This window comes from Camelus bactrianus, chromosome 10 (assembly GCF_048773025.1).
Source record: "Camelus bactrianus isolate YW-2024 breed Bactrian camel chromosome 10, ASM4877302v1, whole genome shotgun sequence".
Lineage (NCBI taxonomy): Eukaryota > Metazoa > Chordata > Mammalia > Artiodactyla > Camelidae > Camelus > Camelus bactrianus.
This window is the reverse complement of record NC_133548.1, coordinates 62,380,103-62,395,148: the sequence shown is the minus strand read 5'-3', so window position 1 is coordinate 62,395,148 and position 15,046 is coordinate 62,380,103. Positions and strand designations below refer to the sequence as shown.

General features: G+C 40.7%; 1 protein-coding gene across 6 annotated transcripts in view; it reads right to left on the bottom strand.

Moving 5' to 3' along the window:
• Window positions 1-15,046, bottom strand: part of FAT3 (FAT atypical cadherin 3) — a 617,077-nt gene that overhangs the window by 483,521 nt on the left and 118,510 nt on the right. For all 6 annotated transcript variants that reach the window (XM_074372843.1, XM_074372838.1, XM_074372842.1 and 3 more), the window contains one exon: window positions 1,086-4,394. In XM_074372843.1, coding sequence (XP_074228944.1) covers window positions 1,086-4,377 — 3,292 coding nt within the window. In that variant the 5' untranslated portion in view covers window positions 4,378-4,394. The remainder of the gene's footprint in view (window positions 1-1,085; window positions 4,395-15,046) is intronic.

Sequence of the window (15,046 nt, the reverse complement as noted above, 5' to 3'; positions counted from 1 at the left end):
AAATCCTTTTTCTAGTATTATGGACGTATGGATCCGCTAGTATCCCCATAATGTCACCTTCCCACCACCTGTTTCACCATCATCATCATCATCATCATCAATACTGGGAACAAAACACCCTGTGAGTGTTGTAGAAAATGATTTACTAGATACAGAGATGCCCCCCGAACTTTAAAGTGCTAATATTACCACTCACACAGGAGTAGAGAAGACACAGCCCCTGTCTTGAGATGTCGACAGTCTAGAGAAGACTACAAAAAGGCACTGTGTTCATCAAGGAACAAACACATATGTGCATGGGTGTAGGCATGTGTACATTTAAAGACAAATAATAACAAGAACAAGAACAGAAATAAAATCTCTATCTGTACCTATGATGGAGCATAATTAAATAGATAGGGGATAAGGAAAATATTGGGTCAATTTTGTCCCATATTTTAAAGCCTTTTGATAAAAGATTAATTCTTACAGGTAAAATCTTAAAATCATTTTTTATAAGTAAAATTCACAGCATGCCTCCTCTGGTATATCATGAAAACATTTGCAGAAGGAGACTGCCATATATTAATGAGGCCGATACAGTGCAAATGCCTGTCACTCAAGGCCAGATGTGCCTGGGAAACACAAGAGACCAAGGAACGCATGCAATATCACTTCGGCAAAGCCTGACTGTAAAGTGGAAGACTGGTATACAAGGTCCATTTGAAAATCCATTTCACACTTCTAATTTAAAGCCAATTCAAATGGAACTTACTTTATCAGGGCCCTTAATTTAGTGAAGGTTAGGAGAGCACTCAAAAGAGGTGACAATTATTTACGCTTATCAAAAGATAACCTGGTGGCAGTAGTGCTGAACGAGAAAAACAAGAAACAGGGACTCCCACTGAAAACCATGGCCATCGCCGTATAAACAGGTCTTCTTACAAATCACTGCCTCCTAAGGAAAAGAGTTCACTTGCATCATCTCCACACCAAACACAACCTCGTTTGTCATTCTATTTGAGTACAAGAATAGACTCACTTTTCCAATGGTGACAACTCATAAGAAGGGAAACGACACTTCCGGCTCGAAATATTAAACTTACCGCTCTCGTCATCAATATTGAACCTTCCAAGACCGCTGCCGTCCCTGATGGAGTATTGGATCTCTCCATCCCTCCCGGGGTCCTCATCGTGGGCAGTCACCTGCAGCACACTTGTCCCAACACGTGAGTTTTCTTTTACAGATCCAACGACAGCAAAGTCTGGGAAATAGGGAGTATGGAGGTTTTCATTAACATCCACCACTTCCACCTCCACGAAGGAGACAGATGACAGAGAGACGGGCCGCCCTTTGTCTTTGGCGCGGACCGTGAGGTTATAGAACTGCTGCTTTTCATAGTCTAGCTCTTTGCTCAGTCGGATGGCACCACTTGCTTTATCTATTTCAAATCTCCCGTTATAGTCATTGACCAAAGAATAGCGCACTTGACCCCCCAGTCCAAGGTCTGGATCATGGGTCTCCAGCCACGCAATGACAGTGCCAACGGGAAGATCTTCAAGAACCTTCACATTGTAGCTACTGGGAATGAAAGCTGGGGAGCAGTCATTGACATCGTCCAAGAAAACCTTCAGGGTGACAACCGAAAACAGCTGCTGGCCACTCTCTGCCTTGTCTCTGGCTTCTATCTTTAAAGAGTAATTTGCTTTGGATTCCCGGTCCAATTGGTCAGCAACATAAACGATCCCAGTGGAGCTATTGATGGCAAACTGCTGTGTATCTGTCAAGACTGAGTAAGTCACTTCACCATTAGAACCCAAGTCTTTGTCTCTGGCCTCCACTTGAATAATCTCAGTACCAATACTTGAACTTTCTAGAATGTTAACTGAGTAACTGTCTTGAAGAAAAATGGGGCTATTGTCATTGGCATCCTCCACATTGACCGTGAGCAACCTCCATGAGGACTTTTGTGGATTACCTAAGTCATAGATGGTGATGTTAAGGAGATAGAGGTCTCTGTGTTCTCGATCCATGGGCAGAAGGACTTTAAGCTGCCCAGTCTCCATATCGATATTAAAACAACTATCTGTATTTCCATCCGATATTGTAAATAGCACCTTCCCATTGAAGCCAGAGTCGGCATCATAGGCTTTAATCTTCAGGATGTTAGCACCCACTGGCAGATTCTCCTTCACAGCCACATCAGAAGGAAATGACTTGTCAAAATGTGGTCCTTGCCTATTAACTGAATAAAAGTCAAGAAATCCATCTTCCAGATTTAGTTTCCCGTTTGCTTTTGCCTTAATCAGCAGTTTCTCTGCCAGCTTCTGAGCCACACGAGTTTCTCTGCAACTGAAGCTCTTTGAAGACACCTTCCCGTGCAGGACTGAAATGTTAACAGACATGGGGTCCGCAAAATTCTCCCCATCAGTGGCTGTAATCCTGAGGGCAAAATTTCCATTTTTAATGCCAGAATTCATCAGTGACTTTTTAAGCTGCAAAACACCAGAGTCTGGGTTTAAATAAAAGAAACCGAGTTCATTTCCAGAGATGATTTTGTACTTTACAAGCTCAAGTTCATCAATATCGATGGCTGAGACAGCTGTGATGTGAGCCCCAACTGGAAAGTCATATGAAATAACTCCCTGGCAAGCCACCTTTTCAAAGAGAGGGCTGTTGTCATTGACATTTCCTATCCGAATAGTCACATTGACCTCACTTTCGTGGCGGTATGGCGAACCCCAGTCCGAGGCTCTGACGATGAACCTGTATGTTTCTGGAGAGGATTCAAAATCCAATTCTTCTGTTGTGCTAATAACACCTGTAAACTGGTTAATGGCAAATGGCAACAGATTCAAGCTGGCAATACTATAGGTGATGTACCCATTTTCTCCTTTATCCTTATCGGAAGCTGAGACCATCAGGACGCTTGTTCCCACTGGAACACTTTCATTCACAGAAGCATCATACAATGGCTGCTGAAACTCTGGGGTGTGGTCATTAGCATCCTCTATGCTGATGATGACTTGTGCTTTTAAATCTCCTTCCTTATTTGTCACCACCAGTTTATAAACCTCCTTCTTAATGGTATTCAGTGGCTGTGCTGTGACAATCAAACCTGACCGAGGATTAATTCTGAAGTACGGCGCATCCTCTCCAGGGGATAATTTGTATTCCACATCCAGCGGTTCGGGATTTAATTTTACTATAGCAACCACGACACCAGGAGGGGAGAATTCACTAATGCTCACATCATACGTTTCTTTTTCAAATTTAACTGGGACAGTGTCTCTTCTGGGGTTGGCAATGTGGACTATCTTTACTGCTGAAAATTTCTGAGGTGACCCCTTGTCTTTGGCTTGAAGAGTGAGGTTGTAGCCATAGGGGAAGCTCTCCCAGTCCACCTGCTTTCTCTCCTTGATCCTGTACTCATTCATCCACTTCCCTTCCTTAGCCAGGAAGAACTGATCTAAAGGATCCCCGGCCACAATGGAAACAGATTCAATCTCTCCATTGGCTCCCTCATCGAGGTCATCGACGGTCACCACCGCATACACGGGCTCTTTGTCCAGGGAGAAAGGGATGTGGGAGACCACGTGGAGAGTCGGAGCGTGCTCGTTTATCCGCTCAATGTGGACGTAAAGCTTGGCAGTACTGCTCACTCCGTTGTTTCCATACAGCTTCATGCCCCGGTCCACAGCCAGAATTTCCAGATCATATCTATTCTTTTCATCATAATTTAATCGTCCACTTAAAGAGATGACACCACTGGTAGGATGAACTGAAAAGAGATCAACTTTGTTTTTAAAGTAGTAGTAGAACTCTCCATTGGACCCAATATCCGCATCTGTCGCTGTCACTTGGGCGACACTAGTCCTTAAAGGTGTGCTTTCTGCTATTGTAACAGAGTATGTGGTGGGTGAAAATAAGGGTCTCAGATCATTCATATCTAAAACCTGTATATTCACTTTGGTCCATGCTTCCAAATCCTCTCCCCTCACGGAACCTTTTACTATCAATAAATAATTGTCCTGAATTTCCCTATTCAAGATGGCAGAATTGCCACCTTTAGTTCTGATTCTGAGAAAACAGAAATCGGCAATGATGACTTCCTCCGCTTTGAAAAAGCCTTCCTCGTCTCCAGAAACTATTCTGTATTTGATATCCCAGGACAGGTCTATTAAGGTGATGCCCATTCTACTCTGGCTGTTGACGTAGGTCCGCGCCGCTGAGTTCTCATACACGGAAGCATTATAAATGGAATGTGTAAAGTGGAAGCCCAGGGGCCCGGTCCCTGGCAGCCCCTGTGAGACAGTGGCCAAAAGCTTGAGAAGCAGGAGGATGAGGCAAGAAGGAGGAGGCCGGGTACCCACACAGTATCCCATAGTTACATCCATCACATCATACTTCCATCCTGGAGATAAAAAGAGAGAGAAAAGATCAATTAACCTAGAGGAACGTGGGAGGAGGAATAGGAAATAACTCCAATGAAACAGTGCTTTTAAAAAACTTTTTAAAACAAAATTCTATAAATTTTATTTATATTATATGATGTCTTTTTCTTAAAAATCAATATATGAAAAAAAAATTAGAACCCTCACTACTATTAGAGGACAGGGAATTCAAAATCACTAGGATTTAAATTTATCTTGATTGATTTTTTTTAATTTAAATTTTTTTATTGAAATATAGTTGATTTACAATGTTGTGCTAGTTTCTGGTGTATAGCATAGTGATTCAGTTATATATACATATGTTCTTTTTCATATTTTTTATTATAGGTTATTAAAAGCTATTGAATATAGTTCCCTGTGCTATACAGTAGGACCTTGTTGTTTATTTTAAGTGATATTTTTATACTGCTGATAGGATTGCTCACTGGGACAAGATTTCCTGCATTCTGAGGGTCAATTTAGAAATATATACTACAAGCCTTAAAAACTGCATTTACCTCTGACACAAAATTACTTTCTAGGCAATTATCCTATGAAAATAATCAGACAAGTGTATATTTATAGCACAGTTTAAAATACAAAAAAATTGAAAAGGTACTAATTGCTTATCAATAGAGAATCAATTAATTGTGGCATAGCTCATAAAATCAAATATATGCAGTATTAAAAATCATGATAAAAGATGTGTATTTTCAGATGCAATAAGATATAATGCTAAGTTAAAAAGATCATAAAATAGTATTAGTGATATGCTTCTATTATTATTTAAACATTTATGTATACAACTACATTTTAAAATTCAAGTATACTTGCTATACAATGTGTGTTGGTTTCAGGTGTACAGCAAAGTGATTCATTATACATATATATGTATATATTCTTTTTCAGGTTTTTCTAAAGGCTATTACAAGATACTGAATATACAGTAGGACCTTGTTTGTATACAACCACCTTTTTACATTTAAAAAGAATCAACTGTGCTGTGGTTTTAGGAGGCATATTTGCATTTTCTAATATTTCTTCAATTAACAGTGTTCATCAATGGTTATGTAATTACTTTAATAATTATAATCTTTACGGAAACATATTCAAGGTATTACCATCTTCTGTTGTGTTGCTTTTAAACCGATCAAGATTTATGCATAATCCAATACCATGAGGATGAATAAAACATCATGCAATAAACAAGGCAGGAAGGACCATCCCTAAGGAGCTGCATGATCTAAGTGATGTCCATGAGTGTACCATGCCACTCAGAACCAGGGAGGTAAGAAACATTTTGTGCAAGAAAAATTTAAAGACTTATAAGAGATTTACTTTCCCAAGAGTAATTGAAGGAATTCCAATTATTTTTATATTTTTACCAGTCACTACTACATTTCCACAGTCATCACAGCTCTATGCCTACGTAGATTAACAGATAAAAATATTTTCCTATTGTAACTATAAAATTAGTCAAGTGCTTTAAAAACGGGCAGGTGGGGAGAAGTGCTATTTAACAGGGAACAGCTAAGTCTAGTTATAATCTGAATAGCCTAGATTTTTAGAATGCCCAAATGGATAAGTTCTTCCACCAAGACATATTCACTGGCCTCTCACATTTCCTTTCTGTCACTTCTATGGGAAACAGAATGGGAGAGAAGGGAGTTTAGGGAATGACTCCTTTTGCAGGCACACTGTGACTTAAATATTGTGTCAAGAATTTCCCCATTTTGTTATATTTTAATCCTCACAACAACCCAAAGTACTATTTTTTACCCAAATGCACATTAGAAAACTGAAAGTTAGAGAAGTTAATTATTTGATTGGAACATTGGTCCAACCAGTGTCTCCCAACTGGTACGTGATAGAGCGGAATCTCAAACCCGGGTCTTTCTGGCTCTAAAAGCCACGCTTTTCCCCATCACACCATCATTCTTCCTAAATTATCTGTAAGCAAGAATGAAATAAACAAGGCTCCCTAGAAGCACATACAACACAATTTAATGCTATTGAACTAGTCAGTACTTATCATTGATGGAAAAACATAAAACCCATCTACCGTCTCTATTGGAGTATCTCCATTCCAGTTTTAAACTAGTTGCAAGCACTGGCTGCAAGCTGAAAAATCCCCTACGGAAGTTTAGTATCTTCAAATGTTAGCATCTAAAAATTCTTTTTGTAGTGTCTAAAAATATCCAAGGTTGGCAAGGCATGTGTTATTAGACCCTTCTGTAGATGAGAACACCAAACCTCACTGTCCCAGTAGCAGAGTCTGGATTAGATCTCAGGCTCTCACAAGGTTTTCTCTCTCTTTTTTTTTTTTTTTTCCAACTCTGCTTTACAGGAGACTCTCATAAGTGAAACTCTGGGCATGTATTTACTTGGTTCCAACTGAGGATGAGCTATGCCTTGCTGCTGTCATCTGCTGAAGTACTTAGGAAACACTGAGTAGGTGGGTGGAAAGAGTACAGATTAATATAGGGATTTTATAAGCAGAATAGATAATAAAACTGAAAAGCAGAAAGATAACTTTTTATAAAAGAAGTTAATGTCACATGCAGTTCCTCTGGCTGGCTGTCCTTAGGAAATGCCCATGTGCTAAGTTACGTGTGAAGCAATAACCTGGATGCACATGGTTCCAGTGTCGCACCCAGGAGAGTGAACCCCAGGGGACCAGCATGACTGGTGGTGTCTCTCCATGGAGCACACTCAGCTGAAATATGGGAGTGACAGAGCCCTCTGTAGGGATCACAGGTACAAACCAGCAGAAGCTTTAATAATAACCCGTATGACTCAACAGACTCCTGCATTTCATCATCCAAGAAGGCCCCAAAGTAGAAGAGGTATTTTTAGGTTTACTATGAACACAGTGGAATGAGACAAGATTCTTATAAGGGGATGACCAAAGGCGTGTGTACTCTCTCAAAGTAGAAAACTGGAGTTACTCCCAGCATCTCCAGGGAAATACAATTCAGTTTCTGCCTCATTTCTTACTCGCTATTCCACGCCCAGGGTGCTGCCTGAAGTTTTACCAATGCTTCACCCAGGAGTCTGGACTCCGGTCATCAGAAAAGAAGACCACCCCAATGGCAAATTCAGTTCAATTGAAATTCTCTTAGTTTGTCCCCCAACTCCAACCTTACGCCCAGACTGAAGGAAACATGATGAGATGAGCCAGATTTGTGCACCATTGCAGTCCCAGCATCCAGTCTGGCACATAGCACGAGCCACGTATCACGTAGGAGGCATACGATCCTGGTTTGCTGAACAGAATTTTAAGGTACAGAAGTAAACAGAGGCCCAAAGGCCTTTAACATACTCAGCTTCCAAATCCTAAACTTAAGCACATCTTACTTTGGGAAACAGAATCAAGAAATTATACAGATTCAGAAGAGCCTTAAAGATCATCTGGTTCAATCCCCTGAGTTTACAGATAAGGAAACTGAGGCCCATAATTATGAAGAAATCCCCTACTATGGAGGTCTCAGATCTCTGAGGTTTGAGCGGATACCAAATAGAAATGTGTGTCAATTGAATTCATTTTGAGTTATATAATAATTTTAGCGCTGTGGTTTATCATCATTTTGCAGTGATCTTTGTTTTCTGACATCTTATTACTCTCCCTGGTGTTACTTCCTTCTCTAAGTAGTTAACTGTTTATAAGTAAACATTTAAGTGCCCTGGGGGACAGTTACTTTTTACAAACCCTTCTGGTGAATCCTTCAAAGCACAGAACGCTGTCATAATATGAAAAGACATCATTCATTTTAACTATTCAAAAATTGGTACTTTTGCATACTGAGTTTTTCTTTCAGGAAGATACACTGCTAGAATATTTTTCCTATAAACAGAATCAATGGTCTTAAATGCAGATGACTGAGCCTGTCAGCTTCGGTTGTTAAAACCAAAAATCTCACGAGGCTTTCATATCTTTATTTTCGCAAAAAAGAAAAAAAAAAAAAGTCCTATATGGCACAAATTAATTAAAAACCTTGCAGTTTTCTCCATAAATTTAGAAAATAAACAAGTGCTAGAAGTGAGAAATTCTTTAAAATTCTGCAAAATGAGTACTAGAATAAGATTTTGGCTTCCTTTTTTTTTTCCTTTTTAGCATGTTAAGACAACTGTTAAGATTTTTTTTAAAAGAGTACTGCCTTCTCCATTGAAGCCAAGCTATTTTTGAAGCCAATATGATAGTGATGGTGTTTTAGAAGCTCTGCACATTGATTTATTTTACTGCTTCTGGATTATTTTAAAGCAAGCACTTAGTTCCCAACCTCGGAGCCTATTTTCTACGACTTAGTAACATAATCAATAATTTTTGATATAATCTCCAAAGAGATCATCAAGCCATCAATCTTGGAGACATTTATGTTCCAGAGGCAGCCCGGTGTGCCTCTCCATCCTGCCCTGCCTTCTCATGCAGAGTGAATCTTAGCCTGGGACGCAGAAGGGCAGGTGGATTTTCTTTCCGGCGACGAAAATATAACAGAGACCTCAGAGCAGTGAACGGCTCTTACAAAGGCCACGTCTCTGGGAGTGCCCTGACTAGCGGAGGGCCTCTGCTTCCGCTGGTAACCTGGGGAAGCTGGTTTTTGTCCATCATTAAATTGGCCTAAGCAGAGACGGCATCTTAGGAAAACGTTCTATTTTCACTCCATCTCTTCCTTTCTTATGTATCTTGAAAGGATTTTGTTTTTTTTAGCCAGACAAGAGATGGTGCTTGGGAAATGTACTATGATAGCCTGCGAAACAAAGAACAAAGTCAGTATCTGCAGGACCTCCTCTTTCCTGGCATCCTTGACGAAGATGCCTTATGTTAGAACCACAAAGGGAACATCAGTCACCGCTCAGGTGTGCATTGTGACTGAGTCTGAAACCTACACAAACGCTGTGTGTGCAGTGGTTCCAGAACACACACTTTGGGGCTGGACTGTGTGGGTCTGAATCCCAGCACTGCAATTTTGTCGCAGCGTAATCTTGAGCAAGTTACTTAACCTGTCTGTCTCAGGTTCTTCTACTGTAACAATGAGAATAACGGCACCTACCAAATCAGATCTGAGTTAGTAAATACAAAGCACTCAAACAGTTCATGATACGTGATGAGTATACAATTGCTGGCTATTAATATCATTAACGAAGGCAGCTTTTAGAGAGGACAAAGTCTGTGAGTCACAAGAGAGGGATAACGGAGGAAATTTACAACCTACTCGTCATTTTCTTTTCCAGCACGAGAAGACACATCAAAGGTAAAGGAAAGGATGCCCTCTTTATCAAAAGCAAAGGATCACTACATTAGACCCAAAGGTCAGAGAAACCTGACTTTTTTTGGGGAGGGGGGGTGGGTTTAAGGTTTTGTTTGTTTTTTTTTTTTTTTGCTTGCTTGCTTGCTTATTTGTTTGTTTGCTTGTTTGTTTGTCTGTTTGAACAGGGGTACTAGGGATTAAACCCGAGACCTTGTGCATGTAAGTCTCAGTTTCCTTACCTTTACAAAAGGGATTATAGGAGTTCCCACTTTTCATGAAACAGGCCTACAACTATGTCTGGCTGGCACATAGTAAATGTTCCACAAATATTAACTGGCATTATCGTGATTAAGGTGTTCAGAAGAAGAGATGCAAAGTAGAAAAGAACTGAAAATTGGGCTGAGGATAAAGGGTCAAGAGGAAGCCTCCTCATGGGGTAGTCCATCCACAATACAAAAGTCACCCTTCCATAGACCTAGAGTCTTGCCATGGGTCAAAGTCAGAGCCAGGGAGGGGTCCTGTGCCTGGTGACATGGGCTACAGGCTCTTGCCCTTGCTCTGTAACTTACTCTAACTCCTGAGTGTCCACTTTCAAACTTATGAAACTATAGCTGCACTAGGGATCTACTCCTCAGACCTGGCATTTAATTCCTGACAAGTTCGAGCAGGACTTCTCCTTGCAGTGACGAGTCCCAGCACAGCCAGATACTGCTAAACCCTATCTTCCAGAGCAGTGTACTCTGAGATGGCTTAAATTACCATCCTCCTGGTACTACTTTATGTTCTGGGTCCTTGCTCCTGAAAATCAGTTATAAACTGTCTGTATGACCCCCTTGGGAATAAAGTTTTACTCTCTGGTTGATGCTAATGGCTCCCTGAAAAGAAGAAAAAAATGTTTACTGTGTAGTTTTCTTAATACAAACCATTGTAGCTAGAGAACGTACAGGATAATACACTAGGCTTTTGGGTCACAAATAACTCATGTCACACCGTTACTCAGATTATATTATGATATACTGAACCAGAACCATGTAAACCCACTGAGTTTTACAGTCAAAAGGATCATAAAATTGTCTCGTCCAACACCTAGGTTTTAGAGTTGAAGAAATACACTGAGAGAGGTTAAGTGATTTGGACAAGGTCACATAGCTTGCTAGTGAAAAAGCTAAAACTGGACCTCAGATCTCTACTGTGAATTTGTCTCATGGCTGTTGCTTCCTTTATAATACAGGTTTCCACTTATTCGTGTCTACGTATTTTACTCATCTTCTTTGATCTAGCTAAAATGCCACAAACTCTATGAAGCAATCCTGGAGATAACCCATCCAAAAGGGAGATACACAACTAAAGCAGCGATTCTTAAACTTCAGCAAATATCAGAATCATGGCAGGACCTGCTGAAGCTCACATGGCTGGGCTCCACCCCAGAGTTTCCCGATCAGTCTGTCTAGGGTCTGGGAAGGGTGAGTATTTCATTCTAACAAGTTCCCAGGAGATGCAGGTCTTGGGATGACCAGTGCTCTGAGCACCACTGCTCTAAACTTTGTCTGTATTTTATCCATATGCACCTCCCAGATAGCACGGTCTGCCTTGTATTAAAGTTACTTACATGTATTTATAAACTACATACTCAACAGTAGCTCTTGCTTCTTCCTACAGTATCTAACAAAGTGCCTTGAAAAGGCAAAATTTCCATCAGTGTTTGTTGAGTGAGACTTGGCTAGCTAGCTCCACATGGTAACTCCACAACATGCTCGGGGGAGAGGATGAAAATGAGACGGGAGAAATCAGGAATAATCATCAGCAAGCCTGGAGACCCTGGGAAATAACTAGCCCACCATTTCCCAAACTGGGTCCCCTGACACAATGTTCTACAACATGTGAATAGGTGTGCAACTAAAAAGCTTTTTAGGAAATGCTTGTTGAACAAAGGTAAACAGATTTCTTAATTTAGAACTTCTTGGAACCTTTAGTACACAAAACTAACTTTTCCCATCTCTCTTTCTTAGTAATCTCTAATAATCTGCCCTGCTTTGGAATCTCCCTATGAAAGCACAATCTACATTTCTTGTCTATTTCCACTAGTAAGAGTAAAGTTCCCTGGTACATAGTCAAGATTCATTAAATACTTGTTGCATGCAGAAATATACTATGTAAATTGTGATTCCAAGGGATATTATGTGCATAATCTCTAAAATCTATTTGATCACGGATTTCCTCCCAATTCTTGCCCCTTGCCCACCCAGCCACCTGCAGAAAAAGAAAGAATATTTTTTAAAATACAATTGGGGAAACACTGATTGAGTCCAAGCTAGATATTGTGGCTCAGACAGGTCAAACAGCTGCCTGGAAAGCTTTGGAGATGCAGGTTGATCCCAGGATTCTTAAGATTCTTGAGACTGGTTCAGTACTCTTTCTGTACTACATCACAGGGTGTGAGTTCTCATTTCAACTAAGCTGACTTATCCCTGAAGAAACCGCTCCAATACTTGTCATATAAACACACCTCTATGCTCCAACTGAACAATGAGATGACTCTTTTCCCATTAAAAAGAAAAGGCAAATAGAGAATTTTCAGACCTATGAGCTCCAAAGACTGGCATGAGGGGAAGGACCTTATTAATGCGAAATAATCATCAATATATTTTCATCATTTTTATTAACTGTTTTTACTTAGTCAATGGTCAAAAGCCGTTTGCCAAATCAAAAAACACTCGGAGATGCAAAACCTAAAACCATGTTCGTATTTCATAACTCTGGAAAATTCTGCTTGAGCCCCAAGTCTAAGCAGGGTTTTATCAGCAAAAGAGTATTTCATGGACCAGGATAAGATATTACCCTTTGTCATTCTGAACAAGGACCAAATCCCAACCCAAAGCCTCCAGTTGGTTCTGCCAACCAACCAAGCAGACCGTTACCCAAACTCAATCTTTTTCATTATAATAATACTGTAAATTCTAATTTTTTCCCCAGTAGTGCAAATCTTTCTATTGTCTAAAAGTGGTCTCTCAGGAGAAAAGTCAGTCAGCATGAAGCAAGCGTAATTCAAGTTGGGTTCTGAGAAAAATGGAAGATCCGGCCACACAGCGGCAGTGTTATGAACACCGTCCTTTATCTTCTCCCCAGGTGCTAGAAATATTTCCATACAACGGTGGTTAATGTCAAGTATCATTTCATCAGTAAATGCTTCAAATTCAGGGGTAATTCAAGCAAGGGCTATCAGAAGGAAACATTAGCATGTTGTTCAAGCCTTTTAAAAATCACTTCTCCCTCTGGAGAAAGAAACTCATCACTAGATAAGAGCAAAAAAAAAAAAAAAAAAATGGACAGAGAGAATATAATTTGCTTCTATGCTTGGCTGTCTGAGAGAATGTTCCAGAAAAATGCATGACTTCAGTTTCTCTCTGGTGGGCCTTGCTGACAGAAACCAAAGAGTAAATACAACACTATTTGTTTCTGCTCAAGTTTAAAAAAAAAAAAAAAAAAGCCAAAGGGGAAAAAAATGCCATTTCCAAGTAACAGCATTTATTCTGAAATAACTGTCTGAAAGAAAAAAGAGCCTGAATGGAATGCCTTTAGTGTTCACTCCAATGAATGGGGCAAAATGCAGCTGTGAGGAAAGCGGTCTCTGAACCCCCTGCTTACTCCATTCTGACCCAGCCTATTTTTTTTTCAGTGTTTAGGACCCAGTTTATTCGAGCAGGACATAATTCAGGGTGAAAAGTCCATGCAGGCAGGTGAACCGCAGGTGCGTGGCTTAGACCTAGCTCCCGCTTGGAATGATGGCAGCATCTGTATGATGCCTCTGCTCGGTTCATACCTGCTTTCTTTCCAGCTGGTCACACTCACCTTTGCAGACCCTGAAAGGTCCTTTCTGTGGGTAAAAATGCAACTCTTCAGTTTGAGGTTAAAACAACCCAGTGGAACCTCAGAGGTGGGAACATGCTTCCCAGACTGATATTCTGACAAAGCCCGTACTGACTGCTGTGCTAAGTCCCTGTGGCCTGTCCTGTTTTCCAAAGTCAACATCCTTTTAGCCATTCCAACTGCCGTTCCCCTTTAAAAGTAAGTCTCCTTCAAGGAAGAGTAGTCTGCATAGTCAAACCAGGAATCAGGAAAACAGAATACGGGGGGGGGCATCCCTCAGCAACTCCCTTTCGCCCTGTGATAAGTGATGGTAATGTTAGGAAGGCAGTGCATCTTGGGAGGGCCGGGGAGGGGTGAGGCACACAGAGCTCTAGGACCTAAACAAGGTAATGGGGGTGTCAGGTTTCCCTCGTCCAAAAGAACTGAATCACCAAGGGTAGATGTGATAGTGATAAAATATCCTAAAGACCATGGAAGACTTCTGGGAGAATTCAATTCCAGATCTTTCCAAATTACACATGAGATTGAGTCTTAACTGTGAACAAAGCAAGCCACAAGCTCCAGAAGGAGGTTCTGGAAAGGCCTCTGTGTTTGGCTAAATGCCACCCCCCCCCCAGAACATAAGGCAGCAGCACTGAGTCTTATGTTCTATGCACAATATAGCATTGCTAAGTCAGTCTAATAAGAACAGAGATGCACATTCAACTCTCTACAATGGGATAACACTACATGTCACTTCATGCCGGCTGGGGAACAGTCAGATGGAGAGGGCTGAAAAAAGTACGTGTGCAAGAAATACCTAAACAGTATATCAGGAAATTGGTGAGACTCTACAAAATAAGGTATCTCAGGCAGCAATCTTGAGAAACTCATAAAGGGGAAGAGATGGCAAGATAACTTAACATACGGAAGTTGAGCACACTATGGAGAGAGGTGGAAATTATAATACAGGAGGAGGCAAAGAAGATTATTTGGGAATATGCAATGGAAAAAACATGTCCAGGATTTAAAAGAGCTCATATGCAGGTCAAGAAATGCAGTCTAGAGTTTGCTGACAATCCAGAAATCCTGTCAGTCCCGTCTCCTCACATTGCCATCACTGACAACTATGTCTTAGCAAACAAGGCAAAAATGTAAATTTAGTTCCTTCAGCTCTCCCATGCTCCCCATTAAGGTTATTTATTATCGACTGAGGGGTTTATGCCAACATTGCTTGGATTAGTACCCAGTGCTAATGAGACCAGGGTCACAGGTTCAATCCCCACAGGGGACCATCCAGTGTCTTCCTAAGAACAGGTCAACAAGGACAGTCTTGAGCACCAATGACCCTCCATCTCTACTGAAAAGCCCAAGGATGCAGAATCATGTGTCGGTGGGGTCCTCATGGTCACTAAAAAAAAAACATTATTTCCTTAGAGGGGTGAGGCGTTTGTAGACATTTCTGTAGATGTAGACTGAAAGAGTCATCAAAGAACGTCCAAGCACTTAGTAATTTTCAGCATAATCAGCCTTAGCCT